Genomic DNA, 25,920 nt, shown 5'->3' on the forward strand with positions numbered 1-25,920 from the left:
GAATTTTTAAAATTTCTTTTTAAAAGTAAAACTGCTTGTAAGAAGGAGTTTCAGAACAGAAAGCTGTTTTAAGATTTAAGAGCAAAATAACAATGAGAGGACGCTGGAAAGAAGTAGCAGCTTGAGCTTCGATGCTTTCTAACCATATTCATTACTGTTTTTAGTAGGCAATATTAGTTGTTTCCAACAATTGTTATATTTGCAAGCAGAAAAGATGTTATTCACCAGGTAATATAAGTTAATGAATATACAAGCTAATAAATATACTAATAAAATAAATATAATAAATATTGATGTGTGAGTTTTTTGTTATTTTCCCCCACGAAAGCGTCTCATACGCTCAGTCTTACATACATTACTTACTTAGTGCTCTGGAATGATCAGGGTTTCTAATACCTTTCATTTTTAATCTCTGTAATAACATGGCTGATGTGAGCTGTCGTACAAGATACACAGACATGGAGTAATTCTACAAGGAAAGATAATCTGTATTAAAAAAGAGATAATATTCTCTTTACATAAAATATTTATTTAAGAAAGTCTGGCTTCTAAAAATAACATTCAAGATAACTTCCACAGGAAGGTCAATGACTAGGGACAAAATCAACTCAGCTACTTCAGAGAAGACAAAAGCTCAATCATTTTAAAGGTATCTCTCAATCACTTATCACTTTAAAACATCCACTGGTATGGTACCATAGCTTAGACCAATGGTTTTCAAACTGTTTCTAATTTAGCAAAAATGGTACCTTAGGGGCCACCATGAAAATGCACCCTCCCATGCCTACTTCTAATGAGAACTGTTCTGTTTTCATCTACTTTATGTAACGGTCTCTCATATCTTCATTTAAAAATGGGTTCCACGCAGAAACAAAGTTCAAACACCAGTAGTCTGAATTAACACTTCAAACCCAGAGTTCCAAAGTTCTAATTCTGACAGAAGAGATCATCTGCTACATGGCTTGAGCAAATCACTTAAATGAATCAGTATCAGGTTTCTTCTGTGGAAAGCTTTGACAAATTAACTCCTGTTCCCAAATAAGTACTTTACTGGGGAAGGGGCAGCTACTGTAGTATATAAGACACATGAAGAAATGATGAAAATCCAAAAGGCAAGGCCAGAAAATAATAGTGTTCAATCCCATACCTCTTTGATCTGACACAAGGGAACTTCATTAGCTAGTTATAGAGTTATGAAGAGATAAAATATAATTTTACCTAAATGCTAAAAAAAAAAAAAGTACCTTACTATTTCACTTTATATATTCATTCAATTGATTCTCCACAAACAAAATATTTTTAATGGTTGCTAAACCAAATATTTTAAATATTCTTTTTAATGTTCTTTTAAGTAAATGCCCAATAAATTCAGTAATTTTAAGACAATTATTTTAATTATAAGGAAAGAATCTTATTCCCATTATATGGCAAAACTGCCAAGTCTTCAATTTCTCCAATCATTTATTCAAAAATCTGTAAGCTATTTCCAACTCTGCAATTACATTGCTGGCAAAACAAAAAATTCATGCTATAAACATGTCTCAATTTCTCCATCCACAAAATAGAAATATTATCCTTTATTTCCATGAAATAGGAACATTTAAGGTGATGTTCAGAAATTAACTGAAATCTCTTTTCCACTCATTATTTCAGTTATATAAATTCCCTCTGTATCAATTGGTAGTTCATAATTGATATAATTCATTTTGAGACTGACAATCTTCAGAAAGCCAGGTCAATTACTTGAAGGTATAGAGGAGATAATATAATTCTAAGTAAATACTTTTATATGAGATGCCCATGTGTTATCTGAAATATCAGCTGTTTATGTTAAGACAGATTATTTCTAACTACAACATGAGTACATTTAACTATTTCTCCCAAAGACTGATAAAGCTTTCAATGCTAATCTTTATACTTATCACCCAAAGTCTCCAGTTTATTACAATACTACCTAAACACACACATGAACACAATTGTGACTAAACCATTACCTTACCTTAAGAAATATAAATATGTTACACATTTCCTTTTCAGGAAAATATAGAGATGATACTCAAGAAATCTTAAAATTTTTAACTTATGAACCTCCACACCACCACCCCCATATTGAAAACTACTGCTTTTTAGAGATTACAAACAGAAAACTGAAAAGGCTGAAGCTAGCAGCCTAAGAAAAATACAAAGTAAGTCAACCCCCAGTGGGGTCACACCCACTCCACCCAGAGGAGAGAATCTTTACCTTTCCAATTTCTGATGCCCAAGAAATGGAAATCTGGTTTGGCACAGCTGAAGATAACCTAACTAAAGATGTAATATTCAAGGGGCGTCCAGGGCGCTTCTGTTCAATCCCATTTTTAGGTGGTGGTGCGTAGCCCTATAACCATAATAAAGAAAAATTATTTTAAATTCTCTGTAGGAGATAACACATTTTCTCCAAGATAGTTATAGGATCTTGACTAATTTCAGCGAGACTGTTATTTTTACCTTAGCTGGGAAATCACACAGTCCTATGGTCATCAATACAAAACAGGAAAATAACCTTTGAAAAATTATAAAATATTTCACAAGTACAAAAGATAGAAAAAAAAAAAAATCCATGTTCCATCATTAAAATTAAAGAAGCTGACATCTTGCAACACTAGTTATGAATCTTTTTCCTTTTTATAAGAAACCAAGCTTTACAGATAAAAGTCACACCTCTCTGTAATGATTCATCTTAGGAGGCCCCATTCAAAACGCATTCACATACCGGGGCTGGGAAAGAGGGAGAGCAAACTTGGGGAATTAAAAAAAGAACAAAATAATAAGTTCCATTCATAAAATCTTAAGATAAAAATGCTCTCCACAAAAAAAAAAAACAAAAAACAAATCCAGGAAGTCAATCACTTCCTTAGATCAATTATTTTTACCTCCTGTATGTGGCTTTATTATGGCCCCAATAACATTCAATTATAATTACTTATTACTGATCTGTCAGTTTCTTGCGGACAAATTCTTGACTTAATTTGTTTGTTTGTTTCTCTAGCACCTGCCACATTACCTGGGACAGAATGGCCACTTAATAAATGTTTGTTCAGTTGGGGAAAAAAAAAAAAAAAAAAAATGCTCTCCACTGCCCTTTCCCTGAGTAAAACAAAAACTGTCATCTTTAAAACCAGGTCAAGTTAAGAAATAAAAATAATCAATATTTTAACTGGCATTAAATTAGCCTGATAGCTATCATGATATTACTATTTATGCTTTAATCCTCTGTTATCTAGTCATGTTTTTTTACTTAATAAAAGAAATACATAAAATGTTATAAATTCATTAAACATAAATTTATAAAAAATATTTAATATTTTTAAATATTTACATATTGAAAGCAGATATATTTCATTAACTCTAATATGCCATTGATGTAATTTAATTACGTACCACCGAGAAGGAAAAAAACACTAAGTTAATGATACAACTTAGTGCATCATTACTTATTTTGGTATATACAGGAAGGAAATACAAGCAAAATGAACTGATTAACGTATTCCTTTTGGACATAAAGAAGAATCTTCCTAATCACTTTTCATTCAGTCTTCAATTCATACATTTTCCCAAATACTCTCCTATACACAAACAAGCTTTAAAGATAAAAGTATATCTTAAAATTGTACTCCATTCTACTAACATCTCTCAGATTGCCTTACAAGTCACTACACTCTTAACTGCATGTGTTAATGCTGATACAATCTGGATCTTATGAGAATGGATCAATGAAGTCTTCAGACAACAGCCAGAATTCATGCTCCTTCCTCAAAATGTCCTTAAATTATTTGTTGACTGAAAAGCAGAGAAGATGCAGCTAACCAATTGTGCCATGGAAATAACACCAAACTTATACAAGTACAGGCAAAGACAATATATCACAGCTGGCAGCTTGTCATCAGCAATTGTAAAACTCTTCTGGACTTCAGCAATGTTAAAATATACACTTAGAAACAAAGAAATACAGTATTAGTAGTATTACACAGCAGAGCTAAGGAACACATCCTGTCTACCACAAATTGGGGACACCCTCACTGTTTCATAGGAGGTAGGGTAGTAATTATTAAATGGGAATCCATGAGATAACTTGTAATGTACAATATGCAACAAAAGTTTGAAAATCATTAAAAACAGTTTGAGTAGGGGAGAGTAAAAGACCAGCACAAGGAATATCAACACTGGTATTTAAGTAATTATGAATGAAACTTTTTTGTTTTGGCTGTTTTGGGCCTGGAAAATAATTCTATCTTCTAGTATGTCTACTTGTAGGTTAACTAAATAAAAACAATGGTACGGGTTCTGCCAAGACAATAAAAATAACTCATGAACAAGATAAATGTGAACTCTGTAAACTCAAATTTGAGACACAAGACAGTTTCGTAACAAAAAAGAGCAGTAGGAGTGAGGAGAGCAACAGCGAATGTGAGAATCAAGTGTCGGCACTCGGAATCCCGTACGGGACTAGTCTCAATCACCTGAAGTGTTCTCAGTCAATTCTCTACCTCATTTGAGTGGTTTGACTTCACTAGTAATTCTGAGTTACCGGTTAACTTGTATTCTCCCTCCAACCATCAGCACCACCCTCACCCAACCACCAATGACCTAGCTATTGAGAAAAGGATATCGTTGGAATTTTGTAAAATATAAATGTTTAGCCTTCGAATATTTCTAACAATTTTCTATATTTAAAGCAAAAATAAAACCAAGTTCATTTGACAGAGGATCTATGGAACAGATCCGCAAGCTTACTAAATAGAGGCTACTGCAGAGCACCAGTGGAAGACTTTATGTAGGTCTTGGCCTAACACTTTACTCAAAAAACTTTTTGTGTTACAAGCTATGATGATATCCTACTCTACTTGCAATTGTGACAGAAGTCCACAATATTATTCCTTTCCCACATGTCACCTCTCCCTCAGGGTGACAGAGATGCAAAAGATTACTCAAAGCACATTTCTCCTGAGCAATGAGAGGCCCAAAGGAGTTAAATCCCAGGAGATGACTTCTTCAAGAGAGAAGGAATTCCTGGGAAATGACCTCAAACTAGGTTTTCTCTCGGTTTTTATTGTCCAGGTAAAAGTTACAGAAAAGAACACAGGTGGTTAATCAGTCATGGTAAAAACATAAACAAACTGGCTACATAACAATTTTCATTAAAGCAGGTGCAACTTAAAAATAGTTTAAGCAATTTACCATCAAAGGAGTTATAAAACTAAGCTATGTGACATACAAAAGAACCAATGAGATAATCGTTATGGCAACACTTAGTTCCCTAGGAAACTTAAAGAAGCAGTTGAAGGTGAAATGTGGAACCAACCATTAATTGGCAGAGTAGCCTTGAAGCTTTCAGTACACATATTTTCCCATAATTAGGTTTAGCTGCCCTTAAAAAAAGCACTTTTGCTGTGTTACAATTTTCATATCCACAGCATAGACTTTTTAGTCCTGTGAAAGTTTTCTGTTTTTTCCCAAACTTAGCATTTCTATGTGCAATACTAAAAGGTTAGGTTATTCCTCAAACTACAAGGCTCTGGCCTTGCTAAAACTATGGGGCGGTGGCCCCACTATCCTACAGCCTAAACTAAAGGGCTTTGGCCCTTCTAACAGCTAAGGACTGTTATCCTACTAAGATAAAGATGCTACTAAGCCTAATCTAAGGACTGTGGTCCTTCTAATCTAAGGGCTGCGGCCCTACTAGGCTAAAGGTTAAGGCCCTGTGAAATACATGCGCTTTATTAATGTCAGTACCCTCCACACCCACATTTTCCAATTAGCACTACTAGTTTAATACTACCAACACAGATTTACTTTTCTACTTCATACTAAGGAAATTTTCAAACATTTACAAAAGTAGAGAGAAAACAAATACCCAACAACCAGCTTCAGTAATTAACAACATGTTGACAAGCTTCTTTCATTTGCCTCTGGCCCCACACCCAACCTGCCCCAAAACACATTTATTTTTGTCCTTGGGTATTTAAATTCAAATTCTAGACATGTCATATCCACAGATAATATACATTTCTAATAAGACTTAACAACAAAAAGTATCAAAACCTTACAAAATTAATCACAACTTTAAAAAAATCATCTAATATCCTGCTTCTATTCAAATTTCCCACCTGCCTCAAAGATGACTTTTCCTTTTATCTCTTTATCATTAAGAATTTCAAACACATACAAAAGTAGAGAAATAAGTATAGTGACCCCCATATACCCATCACTCAGTTCAATAATCTATTTACTCATGAACAATCTTTACACACTCTACCCAACCCCTATCCCAGATAATTTTAAAGCAAATCCCAGACACATTTTCTCTAGACATAGTTTTGTATAGAAGATATCCTTTTATTACAGTTTGAATCAGAATTCAAACTAGAGCCTCACACTGCACTGAATTATGTCTCTGAAGTCTCCTTTATTCTATAAACATCTCTCCCCTCCAACACACATAACACTTTTTTTCCAATGCTCTTGTCCTGTTGGAGAAACCAGGACTTTTGAACTGAAAAATGACTTCATATTCTGGATTATGAGACTGCTTCCTCATGGTATGAAATTTTGTTGCTCTCTCATATGCTTTTTAAATTTGTAATTAGGTATACAAGTTTGATTAAATTCAGGCTCAAATTTTTAGACACAAAAACTTTACAGGCAATGTTGTGTACTTCCTATGGTACCATATCATGAAGTGCATGTGGGTTGTCATGTCAAGACTGATCAGGAGGTTCAGAAGATGTCAGCCTGATCTTTCCATAAAGTTCCTCATCAAGTGATGGCCTAATGGTTTTAGCATCCATTGATGGTTAAATCCATTGTATGATTACAAATTGTGGGATAATGGTTTTCTTATTCTATCACTGTTTTTGATTCTATTAGCTAAAATGTTTCCATAAAGAACAACTTGACCACAGAAGCATCTGAAATGGATGATTTACCCTGAAATGGATGATTCTCTTCCTTTATCAATCTTCAGAGTTGGTGCAACCTCTAGTGGTTTATTTTAGTATAATTATAAACTCATTTATATATTTGATTGTTTTGAGCCCACTATAGTCATTACTCTTTAATTAAGATGCCAAAATTATGCCACTTGGTCACAGGGAACACACATGTGCACGCATATGTATGTGTTTTTGAAAAAAGAAAATGATGAGTCTACATCAGACCAGATTACTGTTAGGAAGACCACTGAGGTGACTAACACATAGCACCAGAAAACAGAAATCCATGAACTCAGAAACAGAATTTATTAGGAGAAGGGGTCAGTACTGGTTATGTCTTCTGGCTGCACAAGAACTATGTACTGGAGATTTCTGCCAGCTGAACTGCAGCACACAGCTTCTCCATTCCTTGGAATCTTTCAAATATTCCTTCCTGTCAACACTTCTTCCCCTTCCACCCTTACAGCTCCACAGGTTTTACAGACATTTCTCACAATTTGTTTAAAAACAAAAATGATTCTGCCTCTCAAAATAACTCCCTACGAAAGAAGGCCTTTTTTTCTCTTCTGTCCATAAAAAGATGGAATTTCTTCATCTGGCTGTCAGTCTGTACATTGATAGCCCTGGAGAAAAAGATGGGAGGGACAGTGTCTTTTACAACTTCTTGTGTCCATCTGCACATCATCATCATCCTGCAAGCCCTGCTATGAGCTGCTTACTGTCTTCCCTGCATCAAGAGAACCTGGAAAATCAACACAGGAAGGTGTTTTGTAGAACTCGTCATTTCAATGCAGGTAAAACAGCACACAAGCTGCTTTCATCAGTATGTGATCCTTAAGAGTCCAAGGACATGTTGCTATTGTCAAAATAATACCATTTCCCATTCAGTTTACTTTGTACGTGCAGTAAGGTGGCCAACTGCCATGGGTCCCTAATGAATGGATATTGCAATAAGGTTATCATACACATAAGGACTTGCTCCAGGACACAGAGAAACTGAAACATATTCAGAGCTCTAAAGGAAAATTACATGACCTTGTCAAGCTTATCCCTCCAGGATCTGTTGCTCAGTAAACCAGGATCATAGGCAACGACACGTCGAACTACTTTGTGGCCTGCTAATGCTTCTTACAATTGGAACAAAGTCCCTGAGGCCCTCCTTCCTTCTTCTGAAGCTGCAGCATACTCACACGATTCTCATAAACTTCAGAATCCTCCTTCATGCTAATGAAGACTCCATATTTCATTACCCCAACCAATAGCAATGTGGATCAAGAGGTGGTTTAAGGAGTTTTTCATCAGTTGCATGTGAATTTATATGAGTTCTTCTATAGGAGTTCACAGGACTGAGGTGAAAAACCCCTTGGGAAAAGCTAGCATTTGATTTTCTTTGGGATGGTCCTATCAGGGTCAGGCAAGTCCTCCCCATTGCCTTGTTTCTGAAATTTATCTTTGCCTTTCTCCCAGTGCTCCATTTCTTCTCCTCCTTCACAACTGCCTCTCAAGTCATTGCAGGCTCCTGGCTCCAGCGGTGAGTGCCGAATTCATCAGACAAAGGGTGCTTTATGCAGTAGCTGATATGTTCATAAACAGCCTAGTGTAAGTACTCAAGGGTTAGTTGGTGCTTTGGGACAGAAACCAGCAATGACTGTCTGAGTAGCAATGTCCCAGATGAAGTGCTCAACTGAATAATTTCCTCTCTCTAAAAAGGACTGGAAGAGTGACAAATTCAGAGTTACCCACAGTGGTGCTGTATGCCTCATACATGAAGATATCATCCCAAAACGTGACACTGGCTGGTCCATCTGGAACTTTTGTGCATAAACATCTGTAGCCACATTTTCTGTAGCAATGTCAGAGAGTTTAGGCAGAGTCTCACACACTGCAGACACAGTCTCATCTTTGGCACAGTCACATGATTATACTGGACAGATCTTCAAGATGAGTCAACACCAAGAAGTCACCACAGTTACATCTTTCTTCCAGGATGGTGGGAGGGGTGAATAGTAATGAGTCAACAGTCAAAGAAATCTCAGCACATCCTGGGCAAAAAAATGGATAGGGAAAGGCCATGGGGAGTGTACACGGAGTCATTCCATTATCTGTGATTTTGCCAGGCTTCCTCTGCCATACATCTGGCACCCACTGGCATCCCTTAGCTACAGTAGGGCTGCTTCTTCCCTTGGTTCAGAACTTTGTACACTCCATCCAGATAAAAGACAGCTCCTGAGAATCCAGTTGCTGGTAGCCGGAAACCTGAGAGGCAAAATGTTCCACCTGGGTTTTGAACGTGAATGGGGCCATGTAAGCAGTCCTCCCTAACTATATCTACTCAGCCCCTGAAATTTCCCCTGTCATCCCCAGAGGACTGTCTCAATTCCTTTTAGTCTCACAGGCATCTTACAAAAAGAGTCTGTCAGGGATGCAGTGTTGTTCAAGCCCTGTATAATTCATGAAACAATTACCTGTCAGGTGTCTAAGTCCACAGGCTGCATATGGGACTCCTGACAACCAAGAAAAGTCAGATCCTTTTGACTACAAGGGTCAGCCTGGGCCATGGGCTATCTTCATTCTGGGGCTCAATTACAAGCACCTGGCTCTGGTAGAACCCAGAGTCCTAAACTGTGTTGTCTGCTCATAGGTGTTGCTCATATACTTATTCCAGAGCCAAGCCTCATGCTCAGCAGGGATGTTAAACAGCTTCCACATCTCCTCAATAGTTGCAATGGTGTCTGCTCTGTTGAAATGGCAACTTGGCATACTGGTGGGTCACTGTTCTCACAGCACTTCAGTTGTAGCAAATACACCTCCACTTTGTAGTGCTTGACAAACAGGCCATGCTCTACTATTTTGGGGGGGGATTACGGTTTTGCTGGCCTTCTACACAACTGTACCAACTTAGTAACATATTCCAGGTCTCAATGGAAACCAATACATAGTGTTAGGCCGTCTATTAGAGCTATCTATTAGGCCAGAAACAGGCTGTATATATCCACATCATATATATCGCAGGTGTTGAATCCATATGCTGTTTCACTGCTTAAACAACAGGTTGTCAATCAAATATCATCGCACACCCCACCCCTAACCCCCAAGCATATGTATCATCAAGGTCCACACTTGGAATTCTTCATTTCTGTGGCCAATCACTCTGAGCAGCCACTGCTTTTAGCAATGTCTCCCACTGGCCAGGCCCAGCTAAGCCAGACACTCACCACCCAACATGCTGTCTAATATATGCAAGTGCTAAATCCTGTCCTGCTACTATGTCATATGATATGACCACAAGAGTCTTTCATAGCTTCCATGATTTTTGGAATAAGATGTCCCAGGTTCACCTTCCTCGTCTCCTCCAAACCTAGAATCAGCAATTTATTTCTCCAAGGAGCCATGGAGCCCTCTAGTGGAAAACAGTATTTAATATGGATGCTAAAACTATTCATTGGTACTGAGTTGCACTGTTTCTAGGCCCTGTCAGTGTTTATATAAAACTTATATGCAAATCTGGTGAATAAAAAGCAACTTACAGGCAAAGGAAACAGCTTCCCATTTACTTTTATACATAGGCTATTGGGATAGTTATCTTCTTGAGGGCAACTTGTTTCTGCCAGGCAAAGTCTGCATTAATAAAAGAAAAACAGTTACTCTGAAATAGTGTACTCAAACATGCTTACATATTTTAAAATTCAGGACTATATGTACACAGCAAGTATAAAATTAAGATAGCAGAAGATTTCAAACTCACCTCAACTGAACTTGGACTGTATAATCTCTCCTACCACCTGGCAAAAAATCCCTGTTGGAAAGAGAAAGAAAACACTTAACATTAAAAAAGCAAAATGAGAATTAACAGGAATATTCTCACCTGAAAAAAAAGCATTTATCCATTACTTTTACTCCTTAAAAGATGAACAGTATCCTACCCATAGCACAAGCCTTAATCAAAACACTGTAATGATGATAACCGCCATTTACTTAACTTTTAGCCAAAATTACCTTTATGGTAATTTTAAGGTATTTCCAATTCACAGGGACTTTGATTATGCAATATTTATTTCAACAGACAACAAATTTGCTTAACATGAAAAAAGCACCCCATGATCTGAAAGTTTAATAAATTAATCTATTTGCATGGTGGTTCTTAACATTAGTTGGGCATTCTCATCACTTGAAGACTATTCTTTTCTTTCTTAATGTAAATGTCTACTCACCAGATAATCTTATTGATCTCCAGCACAGCCTGAGCATTAGTAATTTTTTGAACTACTTAGGTGATTCTAATATAGAACCAATATAAGAAACTAGTGCCTAAAGTCTCAGCATCTCCATACCATGGCAATTTTTAAATTATGTATCCAATTAAAGACACAGAACTTCTTACAATTTCTAAATAACAATCTAATAGAATTGCACATAAAATATCTTTGGTACTGAACTCTCCAAACCCTTACTACTCAAAATGGAGTCCACAGTAGAGCAGCACTGTTATCCTTTAGTAGCTTGTTAGAAACACAGAATCTCAGGTCCACACCTACAGTATTAGAATTTGCATTTTATCAAGAGCCCCGGGTGACAAGTATGCAAATTAGTTTAAGGAGTATTATCCCTAGCCATTATCATAAATCTTAGACTTTGTCAGAGAGAGCTTTAGAGAGTATTCTTTTCTTAAGAAACATAAGGAAGTACATTTAACCCTCACCTTGCTCTAACTAGGTCTTCTGTTTCCAATGCTCTATGTTCACTGGAAAACAGTAAAGCATTGTGGTGAGCAGCCTGAGCTCTATAGTCCCAAGCTGTATAACCCTGGGCAAATTATTTAACCTTCTGTACCTCAGTTTCTACATCTGTTAAAGATGAAAAATTACTCCACCTACCTCGAGTTCCTGTTACAATTAAACACATTCATAATATATATATAAAGTGCCTGGATATAAGATGTGCTCAACAACTGTGAGCAGCTGACTGCTATTATTGTTTCCTCTGTTCCCACCATTTTCCTTACCACCGGTAGTCTCCATCCTTCTCCAATGTCTATTCAAAACACCCCAATATCCTAGACAATACTGACCTCTTCTGAGCAACCCACATCATTCACTCATTTGAATCAAGAAATATTTCACAGTCTGAGTGCTAGAGCTTCAAAGATAATAAAACCCAGTATTATCTTCAAGGACTCATATGCTAGTAGGTAACAGACACAACTAAAATAGAAGGTGATACATGCTATAGTAAAATGTGCTCATACTACACTATAATAAAAATTAAGTGCTACAGAAAAAGAGGAAATCTAATGTGTCTTGAAAGTTCAAGGCAGTTATCACAATTAGTTTAATCAAATTAGAAAATGGGGTTTGTACAGTAGATCTATTTGTTTAGTGGCTCCATTAATAACATCAGTAACTGTGGCTCCACTAGTGCAGTGATTCTCAACAAAAGGAAAGCGTGAAAATCTACCTGAGATACATATCAGAATCTTGTTCGGCTAGTGAACATAACGTGAAAAAAGAGAAACGACATGCATGAGATGAGCCTAGAAAGATGGATGAGAGTATGTTGTAAAAGGTTTTGAACAGCTCACTATGGATTTATACTTTATTCTGGTAGGGGAAATTAACACAAACTGGGAAATGCAATGTGCTAAAAATCTTCACAACATTGTGAGTAATGACTAACCATCTTCTGACATTCACTTTCTGACAGTCTCTGTTCTAGGAACTTTCACATGCTGACCTCATTCATCCACCAGATATAAAGTAAGCACTTACTACATGCTAGGCACTGTGACAGGCATTGAGACTATAAAAAACTATTAAGAAATCTATAAATGCGAGTAGTAAAATAAATACAAAAATGCTTTAATAGAACCTAAGTAAACAGCACAGTGAGAGACAAAGGGTGTGTTTGTGGTAATCTGGAAAGGTGTCAGAGGAGGTAAGACCTTGAAACATGAGGTCTGCCAGGCAGAGTGGGGAGGAAGAGCATAGGCAAAGAGACAGAGATGTGAAGCTGCATGGTTAACTTAGAAAATGCAAACAAGAAAGCCTAGCCAGAATACAGGGTGTTAGATAAGAGTGACAAGAGATAAACAAAAAACAGACAGGCAGAGCAAAATGTTGAAGAGGACTGCCAGGCAATTGTGTGTGAACTTCATGGGGTACCACTACAGGGTTTTTAAGCACAAAAGAGAAGAAACTGAATGGGTTTTAGAAAGATCACATGGCTTGAAAGCTGTTTAAACATAAATACCACTGAGTGATATTTACGCAAAAAAACTGGTAGGGGCTGGCTGATTAGCTCAGTTGATTAGAGCACAGTGATGATATAAAACGAAGGTCAAGAGTTTTCCCCATACAGGCCAGCAGCCAAAAAAGAAAAGATTCTATAAACTGGTAGGACTCAGTGACCAACCAGACATGGGAAGGTAGGATAAGGGAAGGGGGTTTCTAGGATAGTGCACAGGTTTCAGAATGGTGCTATGGGACAGATGATGATGCTGCTCAACAGGATAAGAAGAAGAGGTAGGGCGAGTTATGGCATCAACCTCCCCAACCACCCAGTGAGGTGGTAACTGTTATTCAGTTTTACATACCAGGCAAATAAGACTCAACAAGTCACTTGCTCAGATGTACACAGACCTAAGTGGTTGAGACAGAATTCACTTTCCAGTTGTTATTACTAGCTCCCTCAAAAACAGAGCTGCACAGTTGAGTTTTAAATCTTGAAAGTGACACAGAAGAATCAATGGAGTGTAACAAACTAACAGGATGTGGTAAATGAAGAGTGGGATAATAGAAAGAGACCTCTGTCTAGGCACATCCCAACGCCATCAACGAAATGGGGAATATAAGAATATACCAAGCAAAAATCTCAAGGCCAGTTTGTTTTTCAACTTTGCATCCTTGGTGCCTGGAATATTGTGTGGATCATAGTAGACGGTCAATAAATACATGCTGAATGAATGAAAGAACAAAAAAGCACACAGGTTTGAAAAGAAGTCAAGTTCTATGTTTGATGTGCTTGTACAGTCATCAAACTACAGGCAATGAGAAAGATCTTGGGAGTTGGGTGTTGGTGATTTTGCAGCCCCACCATATGAAAACAACAAAGCACTCATGGAAACTGTCACAGAGTAGCAAGAAAAGAAACACACTGATTCCTGAGAAGTCCAAGTGAGGGACCAAGAGAGTATGATTAGAAAGGCAATACTACCAAATGGAAGGAGTGCTGAAGCCAAGAACAAAGCTGAACCCACTGATCAATCTTTGAAAGAGGTAACAGAAAGAACAAAAAATTTGAACCTGAATGTATTTAAGCCTTTAGTCTAGAATTTGCTACCAATATAAGCAAAGGGGAGGAGCTAGACAAACAGCAGTGGTTCTCAATCTGCTGTATGGTTGAAAACACCTGGGGAGCTTTAAAAACCACTGATGTTTGGACTCTATCCTCAGGGATTCTAATTTAATTGGTACGGAATGAAATCTGGGCATTTAGATTTTTAAAAGCTCCCGAGTTGACAATAGTATGCAGTAAAGTTTGAGAACCATGAGGATATAGGTAGTTAAATGATACCACAAGAAGCAATCATTCAAATCCAGAATGTAATAATATGCTACAGTCAGATAAACCACATTTTTTGAAAGGTAGGGAGTATGATAAAATAAAAGTCCTATGAGAGGAACCAGGGCTCCATGGAGAAGTGATCAATTCCGAGGTAGGGGGAGAGAAAATTCAAAATAAGACTACAGCATCTTACAGTGCCAGAAAGTAAAGAAATTCCTCAAGTACATTATGGCGTGAAAGGGCATATCAAAAAGACATAGGACCAACCTTAAAGAACTCCCAACAGTCAAAAGTAGGACAATTTGACCAACAATATAAATTACTATAACATTAGGGTAAAATCCATAGAGCACCTATTAGTCCACACTGATATAAGTAAATAAGTGAATAAATAAAGAATAAGGCACAGCACTTCCTTACGAAATAATCCCAATGCAAAAAAATTTAAGGGCAAGAGAATATCACCACTAAACGAAAGAGTGTTTTTGAGGCAGGATACAACAGGGATTTGCCCCAAGGAGGCTGCTCAAGCTAAAAACCTGGTAGCAGCAGCTAAACCACCCTACCGATCAGCTTGCTCTTCTTCAGAACCCTGTGGTTTTCTGAGCATGAAACAAAACAACAATCACCAAAACCTCCCTTTTTCCTAGAACAGAGCTTACACTTGCAGGAACACCTAAAACCCCTTTTCCTCCCCCCTTTTCTTGAATATTCCTCCCCTTAGTTAAGACAGAGAAACACCCCATCCCAGAACAACGTATAAGCCCTTCTCTTAAGAGTTCACGGGGCACTCCTCACTTGCAAGGATGCCCGTGTACCCTTCTGTGTGTACTTTCTTTGCTTTGCAATAAACTGAGTGCAAGTATGATTCTGCCCTGTGACCGTGGAGTTATTGTGGGCTCCTGACAGGATTCTTCCTTTGGAAAATCCAAGAACCTGCATCTCCAGCACCTTCTGTGTGTACTTTTGTTGGGGGCCTGAAAGAAAATTTTAGCTAAGGCCCCAGCAGGGTAACTGCACTTCCTGCTTCTGCACAGCTACTTGCTCAAGTCCTTAGCTGGTACAATTTGTGTAACCCTAACCACACTGCTTCCTTCTGTACAGCTGCTTCCTCAAGTCCCCAGTCTATCTCACTCTGCCTAGATACAGGCAGGGCCAATAAGAAAGCCTGTATGCTTCCCTAAGAACAGTATAAAACTGCAACCCTCCCAGCACTCGGAGTCCCAGGATTTAGAATTAGAGTTTGCCTGGGTCCCACTAGCATAATAAACTTCCTAACTCTCCAAACTTCCGAGTGTCTGAAGTTTCCTTGCGGAGTTTGTTCCATAACATTTTGGTGCACTGGCCAGGAATCAAATCAGGCCAGTCCCTTGCTCCACTGGTCTGGGCAGGGCTGCCTGGTGGATTGGTGATGCCACGGAGGACTGAGGAGGTGCCGCCCAGACAGTTTGCTGGGACCTCACTGATACTAGGGAGTGCCTGTCCAACTAGACACAATGGAGGGAAGGACCAGCCAGACCCACACGGCCTTCATAACAGGTAGCCCCCCCCATTCCTTTAGTTCAGTTCAGGCCCGCCTCCAGGCAGAAGCGGAGCTTGATCATCTCCGAAAAGGGTCCCTCTGAGGGCCATCTGAGGACGTCCACCTGGGTAAAGGACTTCAGACTGAGGTCCATTTGTGTGGGACCTTGCAATAAGGTTCATCTGGTTTGGGATCTTGTCACGAGATCCCTCTCTGGTTTGGACGTCCATCTGGGTAACTTAGGTCAGGACTGGGGGAGGGAAAGGTAACCTCTATGGGAGTGTGTGACCAATTGTGAAATATTTGTGGCACCAAGTGGTAAACGTGGTGTCCGAGTGGGTCCCAACCTGTGGTTTCACAGCCACATCGTACAGCATAATGGTGATTTCAGTCCGGAAATGGACTGAACCAGGACTGGGGTTTATACAGGTACACCTTAAGCCAAGATGAACCCAATGGTCCCCATGAGGGGCACGGCACGGCCAGGTGGACACCTGTGTGGTCATCCTCCTCCTCTGGGAGAAGGGGAGCTCCCTTTCTTTGTTTGTTTTGCACCACTGGCACAGGGTGGGATGGGGAGGAAGAGCCACATATTTTGGCAAAATTAGTCCCAAATCTTAAAAGAGCAGGGGTCCTTCCCCTGTACATAAAAGACTGCTAAGAGCCTCATTAATGTCTAAGAGCGAATTTTGTCTCCAAACCCTGGGTCACAAATTTTTCAGAGATTAGTGCAGGACTTCTGCTGTCTCAAACTAAGTTCCTCCTTTCGGTCGTCTTCTGCTGACCTGCCAACTGTCCCTTTTGCTAGGACACAGAGTCAAAGGACTGAAGTCAAGGGGGAATTTCCAACAACTGGTTCCACAGCTGGCTCGAGGACCCTTGCTGGGTCCACCTGCTCTGCCACAAACCTGCTATACCTCCCTTTTACTACACTAGCAGTAGGTATAATGAAGACTACGTCAGAGGGACAGTGGATCTCAGCAACGCCCTAGACCACTTAAATAAAACCCAGAGACCAATAGGACCTCCTCCCTTGCAGGACCTCGCACTCCAAGCCCTCCTACAAGGTCCCAAATTCTTCATTAAGTGGGAGTTGCACTGTTTCCTAGAGTGGAGACATCAATGATACCTAGGTCATAAACAGCTGAAATGGCCTGAAAACCATGGGGAAAAGTCAGTCAAAGACCACCATCCTTGAATGTATGCTAAAATACTTTCCAAAGGGGTACTCCAGGGAATATGGAGTCAAAATGACCCCCAGAAAGCTCTGGACCCTATGTAAGGTAGAATGGTTCAGTTTCAGTGTGGGATGGCCCTCAGAGGGGGACGCTAAGCCTCCCAAAGTTCCAGGTAGTTTATGAAATCATTACTGGAGAGCCAGGCCATCCTGACCAATTCCCGTACATTGATTCCTGGTTAACTGTAGCCATGACTTTGCCACCCTGGGTCTGGGTCCAGTTCTGTGTTCATAAGGGAAAGAGTAAGGTCCTCGCTGCAAAAACAATGCAAAAGTCAGAGGGCAGACACTAGGAAACAAAGAGGCCTATATATCAGGGACCCCCAAAAGAAGAGCTCCTGCTACCACCATATGCTGACCCCATGGGGGCTCGAGTCTTGGCGCTTCACTTGCCAGATAGCCCCCTGGCTTTTGCCCCATCGGTCCCACTGGCATTGCTGCTGGAGAGCCCTGCAAGTCCTGAACCAGTGGGGAGGCAACTCTGCTCATCCTAGCAAGTCATGGCCCTTCACATGCCCCTGCAGGAAGCTCACGGCCCCCAGCAGACCAACCCAGATGGCACTGTGCAGCTGGGTTGCCTCCTCATTTACTACCAACCCTTCACAACTACAGATCTTTTAAACTGGAAGCACCACACTCCTGCATATCTGGAGAAGTGTCAGTCACTCACTGACCTCTTGGAATCAGTCTTCCTCACTCACCAGCCCACCAGGGAAGACTGCCACCAGCTACTCTTCACTTTAGTACAGAAGAAAGGTGACACATTCTGACTGGAGCCAGGCAATAGTTGCAGCAACAAGCACCTGGAGCTATGATGGATCCTGAAGCTTGGGCAAGAGACATGGCACTGGATGCTACCCTAGATTGGGACTTCAATGAAGAAGAGGGGAGAAACCAGCTCCACCGATACTGGGAAGCTCTCCTTCAAGGGCTAAGAGCAGGGGCCAGGAAGCCTACTAATATGTCCAAAACAACCAATGTAACCCAAAAGCCAGACAAGCTGTCTTCAGAGATCTATGAGAAGTTATGTGAAGCCTTCTGAACCTACATGCCATTTGATCCAGAAGCCTCCAAAAGTCAATGAATGGTTAATGCAGGCATTGTGGCTCAGTCCTACACCGACATCCACTGCAAGCTCCAAAAACTGGAAGGCTTCACTGGAATGAATGCAATGCAGCTCCTAGAGGTGGTTACAATGTATTTGTCAACCGAGACCAAGCAGCCTAGAAGGAGGCAGATAAATGCCTGAGGCAAAAGGCAGCATACCTGGCAGTGGCACTCAACCCAGACCAGAGCTCTGCACCAAAGAAAAAGAGGAACCTCTGCCAAGGAGGACAGGTGCCCCTAAAGCCTAATCAGTGCGCGTTCTGCAAACAGTTGGGCAATTGGAAAAATGAATGTCCTGAAAGGGGGAGAAATCCCAAACTGCAGCACAAGACAAGACACAGGCTGGAAGAAAGAAATACAAAAAATATGAACCTGAACCAGTGAGACAAGAGGCCCAGGACCTCATCGACTTTGCAGAGCTGGACTCAGACTAGGAAAGACCGGGCTCCCTATTCCTGGGTCCCCAGAAGCTCATGGTCAAGATGATGATAGGGCGCCAACCTGTGACTTTTATGGTGGACACCAGGGCAGAACATTCTGTAGTCACCAGCCCAGTGGCCCTGTCTCGGGTAAAAAGGCCACCACTATTGGTGCTACAGGGACACAAGCAGACTGGCCGATCTGCAAGGCCAGAACCACCCACCTTAGGGGTCAATGAATTCCTATATTTGCATGATTGTCCGGTACCCTTGCTCGGAAGAGATTTGCTAAGAAAATTAGGAGCACAAACAACCTTCACACCTGGAGAAGCAACTCATTTGTCCCTGAGTAATCAAGAACTCTAATGATGGCTGTAACAGTGACTAAAGGAAAGGAATGGTGCCTATACATCAGGTCTGAAGAAGACTCAAACATGGGACCACTGGATCTCTTAAGAGACTGCTTCTTTAAAGACTTTCTGCCTGTCTGGGCAGCATTGGGACCCGCAGGTATGGCAAAGAACCATGCCCCAATAATAATAGAGCTGAAGCCAGGAACCACACCAGTTAGGGTAAAACAATACCAAGTCCCAAGGAAAGCTCAACTGGGAATCCAGGAACACATCAACTGGTTGCAAGAAGCAGGAATCTTAGTGGAATGCCAATTGCTCTGGAACATACCATTCCAGCTAGTGAAGAAGCCCAATGAAAAAGGGTACTGTCTGGTCCAGGATTTGCAAGCCATGAACAAGGCAGCAGTCACCCTCCACCCCACAGTGCCCAATCCTTACACGCTTCTGAGTCTACTCCCTGTGCAGGCTAAATGTTTCTCCTGCCTTGACCTCAAGGATGCATACTTCTGCCTCCAACTGGCACCTAAAAGTCAGCTGTTGTTTGCCTTTGAATGGGAAAATCCCTGTACAGGAAGGAAAACTCAACTAACCTGGACTAGGCTGCCACAAGGGTTCAAAAACTCACCCACACTCTTTGGAGAGGCTCTAGTCTCAGACCTAGCTGCCTTTCCAGGGAACAGGTTGAATTGCACCCTGCTTCAGTATGTGGATGACATCCTCCTAGCCAGTCCCCACACAGGAAAGCTGCTGGAAATGAACAAGAGCCCTACTAAGTTTGCTTTCCAATTTAGGTTACAGGGTGTCATGGAAACAGGCACAGATATGCCAGCAGAAAGTTAGGTACCTAGGATACCACATCTCTGAAGGACATCGCTTGCTGGGAGTAGAAAGGAAGTGAGTTGTTTGTGCCATACCCCAACCAGACACCAAGAGGCATGTCCAAGAATTCCTTGGGCAGACAAATTCTGTTGAATCTGGATATCCAGATATTCAGAAAAAGCTAAGCTGCTATATGAAACAATCAAGAAAGCTGAAAAGGAGCCTCTACTATGGGGCCCAGAACAAGAGCGTGCGTTCACAGAAATTAAAGCTCTGCTAACTCAGATTCCTGCCATTGGAATTTCAGACACAACTCGGGACTTCAACTTCTTAGCACATGAAAGAGATCATGTGGCTGTGTGAATCCTCACCCAGACTATAGGGCTCTGGCAGAGACGGGTGGCATACCTATCCAAACAATTAGATACCATGGCAGCCACTGGCCACCCTGTCTGCAAGCCCTGGCTGCCACTGTTGCCCTAATACAAGAGGCAGACAAACTTACTTTAGGACAAAACATCCATGTAAAGGTACCACACGCAGTGACCACCCTGATGAACAGTTCGGGGTACAAATGGCTAACCAATGCCAGGATGATGCATTATCAGGGGTTCCTCTGTGAAACCCCCCACGTGGAACTTGAGACCATGCGGACTCTGAATCCAGCCACACTCCTGCCTGTTGAGTCCAGCTCCCTGGACCATGACTGTGAGGAACTGATACATGAAATATACTCCAGCAGGCCAAATTTCACAGGCCTGCTTCTTACCGATCCAGACGTGGAACTGTTCACAAATGAAAGCAGTTACATCGAGGTGGGACAGTGAAAGGCCAGGTATGCAGTAACAACTCATAAAGAGATAATAAAGACAGAGCCGTTACCTCAGGGTTGGTCAGCACAGCACGCAGAGCTATGGGCACTCATTCAGGCACTTAAGACTCTGAAAAGGAGAGCAAGTCAATATTTACAGTGACTTTAAATATCCCTTTGCAACCTTACATACCCATAGGCCTTATGCAAAGAAAGAGGCCTAACTAACAGCAGGAAAGAAAACAATCAAAAAAAAAAAAAGAAATTCTTCAGCTTCTCAAAGCAGTTTGGGAGCCCATCCAAGTGGCTGACATCCATTTCAAAGGTCATCAGAAGGGCTCTGACAGGATTAGCAAAGGAAATCAACTGGCCAACCAGACAGCCAAAAAGGCAGCTGCTCAGGCGGAGCCACCCAAGAGCCTAAAGAAGCTACCAAAATCATGCTGGTACCAGAGACAGCAAAGAAGACAAAGTATACAAAAGAAGAGGCTCAATGGGCAGAAGAGGAAGGTGAAATTAAGACTACTGTAGGATGGTGGAAGCTCCCAGACCACCAATTGATGGTTCCTCAGTGATGAGCCACTGGCTCATCCTGGAGTATCATGAACTGACATATTGGGGGAAAATGACTCTGGAAACCACACTGATTAGCTACTATTTCATCCCAAAGTTAGCCTCTCTTTGCACCCAGGTCAGCTCATGATGCCCAATCTGCATCCACAACAATGCCAAGCAGGGACCACCACGGCCCCTGGAACCCCCCAGTTGGGACTTCACCCTTCTAGGACCTGGTAGTGGGCTTTACCAAAGTAAAGCCAGGCTGAGGCTATAAAGACTTGCTGGTGATGATATGCACCTTCACTGGATGGACTGAGGAATTTCCCACACGGTCTGAACAAGCTCGAGAGGTCACAAAGGCCCATTTAAGGGAAGGGGTCCCTAGATATGGGCTCCCTTTAACTATAGGATCTGACAATGTACCAGCTTTTGTTGCGGAAATTGTCCAAGGACTGGCCAAAATGTTGTGGATAAAATGGAAACTTTATACGGCGTACAGGCCACAAAGTTCAGGGAAAGTGAAGTGCATGAACCAGACCCTAAAAACCACACTGGCCAAGCTCTGTCAGAAAACAGGACTCTCCTGGGTAGATATGCTTCTCTTAGTCTTGTTACGGGTCTGATGTGTGATGGGCCTGACAAGATATTCCGCTTTTGAGGTTATGTATGGAAGGCCACCCCCACTTAGAGCTAAGTTGCAGGGAGACCCCCACCAGCTAGGTGAGAAAGAAATGTCACAATATTTGCAATCAATACCTCAAACCTTCAAACAAATAACTAAGACAGTTTTAGAATGAGCTCGCATCCCTTTCGGGAGTTGTGCCCATCAGTTTCAGCCTGGTGACTCAGTGTGGATAAAGGACTGTAAAAATGCTCCATTAAAGCCAACCTGGGTTGTCAGTGCTCTGCTTTGAGCTACCAGGTGTCCTCCTTTTCCTGATCCTACATCAATGGACATGGACCGTGACTGCAGTACTTGGGTCTCGGTGATGTATATAACAAAAAGACGAGATAAATTTGGAAGAGAAAGACCTGGGGACCAGATGGACTTTGGACTGCCCAGCCTCAGAAACTACTCCCGGCCTGTCCCGCGGCAAGATAGCAGTCTGAAGGCAGCGGCAGCGGTGGAAACTCAAGACTCGGGGACCCCAGGGACTGGAAGAAATCACAGTGCCTACTTCGAAAGAAGAAAAGTTAGCGACTTGCCCCAGCCCAACCCCAGAGCGGGCCCCTAGAAAGGTTGGAGCCGCCGCCACTTGCGGTCAGTGATGGCGCCACTCTGCGCCTGCCTGCGAAAGCAGCAGCGTCAGCAGCGGAGGAACCGACGGCAGCGAAGCCAACGGCAGCAGCAGCAGTGGAGGAACCAGCGGCAGAGGCAGCAGCAGTAGCGGCGCTCTCGACAGCAGCAGCAGCGGTGGAAGTGGCGGCAGCAGCACCGGCAGCAGCGGAGGAGCCAGTGGCAGCGGCAGCGGCATAAGCGGAACCAGCAGTAGTGGCGGCGGTAGCGGCAGCAGCAGCAGCGGGGGAAGCGGCAGCAGTGGCAGAAGCGGCAGAAGCGGGGGAAGCGGCAGCGGCAGGAGCGACACCCTGCAATACTGCCCCGTCACCAAGCAGCCCGGCAGAGTCCAAGCTGACAAGAGAGGTGGCTCCCCAGAGAGGCCCAAGACCCAAGGCAACCACACACGCAAGGCACTAGTGGCCAACTGAGTAGTCACTGAGGTAGCCATACCAAATTGGCAACCAGAGCAACATCCTAGTCAGTCAATAGTGTCAAACCTGTGGACTGTGAAACCCCCTGCCACAATGAATAAACATCAAAGAAAAAATACCAGAAATACAAAAAATCAAGAAAGTACACCACGCAAAGATAATAAATCTCAAGCTCAACATCCTATAGAACACGAAGCCCTTGAAATGACTGACAAGGAATTTCGAGTGATAATTCTAAGGAAACTGAATAAGATACAAGAAAACTCAGCTAGACATCATGACTAAACGAGGAAAAGTATACAGGACCTGAAAGAGGAAATGTACAAGGAAATCAATGTCCTGAAAAAAAATGTAGCAGAACTTGCTGATCTGAAGAAGTTATTCGGCGAAATAAAAAACACAACGGAGAGTTTAACCAGTAGGATTCTGGAAGTTGAAGAGAGAACCTCTGAACTTCAAGATGGGCTGTTTGAAATAACACAAGCAGACAAAAAAAAAAAAAAAAGGAAAGAAAAAAGAATCAAAGGCATTGAAGAAAATCTGAGAGAGATATCACACAACCTTAAGCGCTCAAATATCCGAGTCATGGGTATTCCAGAAGGGGAGGAAAAAGGAGATTGCACTGAAAACACATTAAACAAAATAGTGGAAGAAAACTTCCCAGGTATAGGAAAAATCACAGATCTTCAGATCCAGGAAGCTCAACGATCTCCAAATGTATTCAACCCAGAAAGGTCTTCTCTAAGACATGTTATAGTGAAATTGGCAAAACTCAAAGACAAAGAGAGAATCTTAAAAGCTGCAAGAGAGAAGCGTCAAATCACCTATAAGGGAGCCCCAATCAGGCTAACATCAGACTTTTCATCACAAACCCTAAAAGCTAGAAAGGAATGGGATGATATATTCAAAATACTAAAAGACAGAGATTGTCAACCAAGAATACTATACCCTGCAAGGCTATCCTTCCGAAATGAAGGGCAAATAGTACATTTCTCAGACAAACAAAAACTGCGGGAGTTCACCACCACATGAAGACCCTTACAAGAAATTCTCAAGGGAGTACTGGGTTTGGTTCCTGAAAAATAACTACCACTGCCATAAAAACCCAAGAAAAATCTAAACCCACTAGTATAATAAAAATGGCATTCAGGAAGAGAAAACAAACAAACAAAAAGGCTATCTACAACCTAAGGAACCAACAAACACAGAAAACAAACAGTAAATCAGAAAGCAAGGAATACACAACACCTAAGAGAACCAAACAACAATCAATAAAATGCTAGGAATAAATCAACACTTTTCAATAACAACTCTTAATTTGAAAGGCTTAAATTCCCCAATCAAAAGACACAGACTGGCTGACTGGATTAAAAAGGAGGACCCAACTATATGCTGCCTACAAGAGACCCACCTCACCCATAAAGACTCACACAGACTAAGAGTGAAAGGATGGAAAAAGATTTACCATGCAAACAGAAAAGAAAAACGAGCTGGAGTAGCTATTCTTATATCTGACAAAGTAGACTTTAAACTAAAAACCATAAAAAGAGACAATGAGGGACACTACATAATGATAAACGGATTGATCCATCAAGAAGACATAACAATCATAAATATGTATGCACCCAATGTTGGAGCAGCCAGATTTATAAAACAAACTCTATTAGACCTAAAGAAGGAAATAGACACTAATACCATAATAGCAGGGGACCTGAACACCCCACTGTCAATATTAGACAGATCATCTTGGTAAAGAATCAGCAGAGAAACACAAGATCTAAACAATACTCTAGACCAATTGGACATGGCAGATATCTACAGAACATTCCATCCAACAACCTCAGAATATTCATTCTTCTCATCAGCACATGGATCATTCTCCTGGATAGATCACATATTAGGTCACAAATCAAATCTCAACAAATTCAAAAAAATAGGAATAATCCCATGTATTTTCTCAGACCACAATGGATTAAAACTAGAAATTAATAATAAACGAAACTCTGGAAACTATGCAAACACATGGAAATTAAACAGCATTCTACTTAATGACATATGGGTCCAAGAAGAAATCAAGCAGGAAAGCAAAAAATTTATTGAAACTAATGAAAATAATGATACAACATACCAAAACCTGTGGGATACTGCAAAAGCAGTATTAAGGGGGAAATTTATTGCAGTAAATGCTGACCTCAGAAGAATGGAAAGATGGCAAGTGAACAACCTAACACTTCACCTTAAAGAACTAGAAAAACAAGAACAATCCAAACCTAAAGTTAGCAGACGGAAAGAAATCATTAAGATCAGAGCAGAACTGAATGAAATTGAAACCCAAAAAACAATACAAAAGATCAATGAATCAAAAAGTTGGTTTTTTGAAAAGATAAATAAAATTGACAAACCATTAGCATGGCTAACAAAAAAAAGAAGAGAGAAGATTCAAATAACAAAAATTAGAAATGAAAAAGGTGATATTACAACTGATTCATCTGAAATACAAGAAATCATTCAAGACTACTATAAACAACTATACGCCAAGAAGTTTGAAAATCTGGAGGAAATGGATAAATTTCTGGACACACACAAGCTCCCAAAACGGAGCCATGAAGATGTAGAAAATCTGTAGAGACCAATAACAATAAAGGAGATTGAAGCTGTGATCAGAAATCTCCCAACAAAGAAAAGCCCAGGACCACATGGATTCACAGCAGAATTTTACCAAACATTCAAAGAGGAATTGACACCGATTCTTTACAAACTATTGCAAAAGATTGAAACAGACGCAAATCTCCCAAACTCATTCTATGGAGCAAACATCATCCTGATGCCAAAACCAGGTAAAGATATAACCAA

The 25,920-nt window shown here is 40.9% G+C and overlaps 1 protein-coding gene across 6 annotated transcripts in view; it reads right to left on the bottom strand.

The window, feature by feature from the left end:
• The window catches only part of PIAS2 (protein inhibitor of activated STAT 2), a 114,708-nt gene that overhangs the window by 34,265 nt on the left and 54,523 nt on the right, over positions 1-25,920 (bottom strand). For all 6 annotated transcript variants that reach the window (XM_063076606.1, XM_063076605.1, XM_063076604.1 and 3 more), the window contains 4 exons: positions 10,717-10,767; positions 10,499-10,589; positions 2,243-2,377; positions 364-469 (listed from right to left, as the gene is read on the bottom strand). In XM_063076606.1, coding sequence (XP_062932676.1) covers positions 364-469; positions 2,243-2,377; positions 10,499-10,589; positions 10,717-10,767 — 383 coding nt within the window. The remainder of the gene's footprint in view (positions 1-363; positions 470-2,242; positions 2,378-10,498; positions 10,590-10,716; positions 10,768-25,920) is intronic.

The sequence above is a fragment of the Cynocephalus volans genome, chromosome 13, assembly GCF_027409185.1.
Source record: "Cynocephalus volans isolate mCynVol1 chromosome 13, mCynVol1.pri, whole genome shotgun sequence".
NCBI lineage: Eukaryota > Metazoa > Chordata > Mammalia > Dermoptera > Cynocephalidae > Cynocephalus > Cynocephalus volans.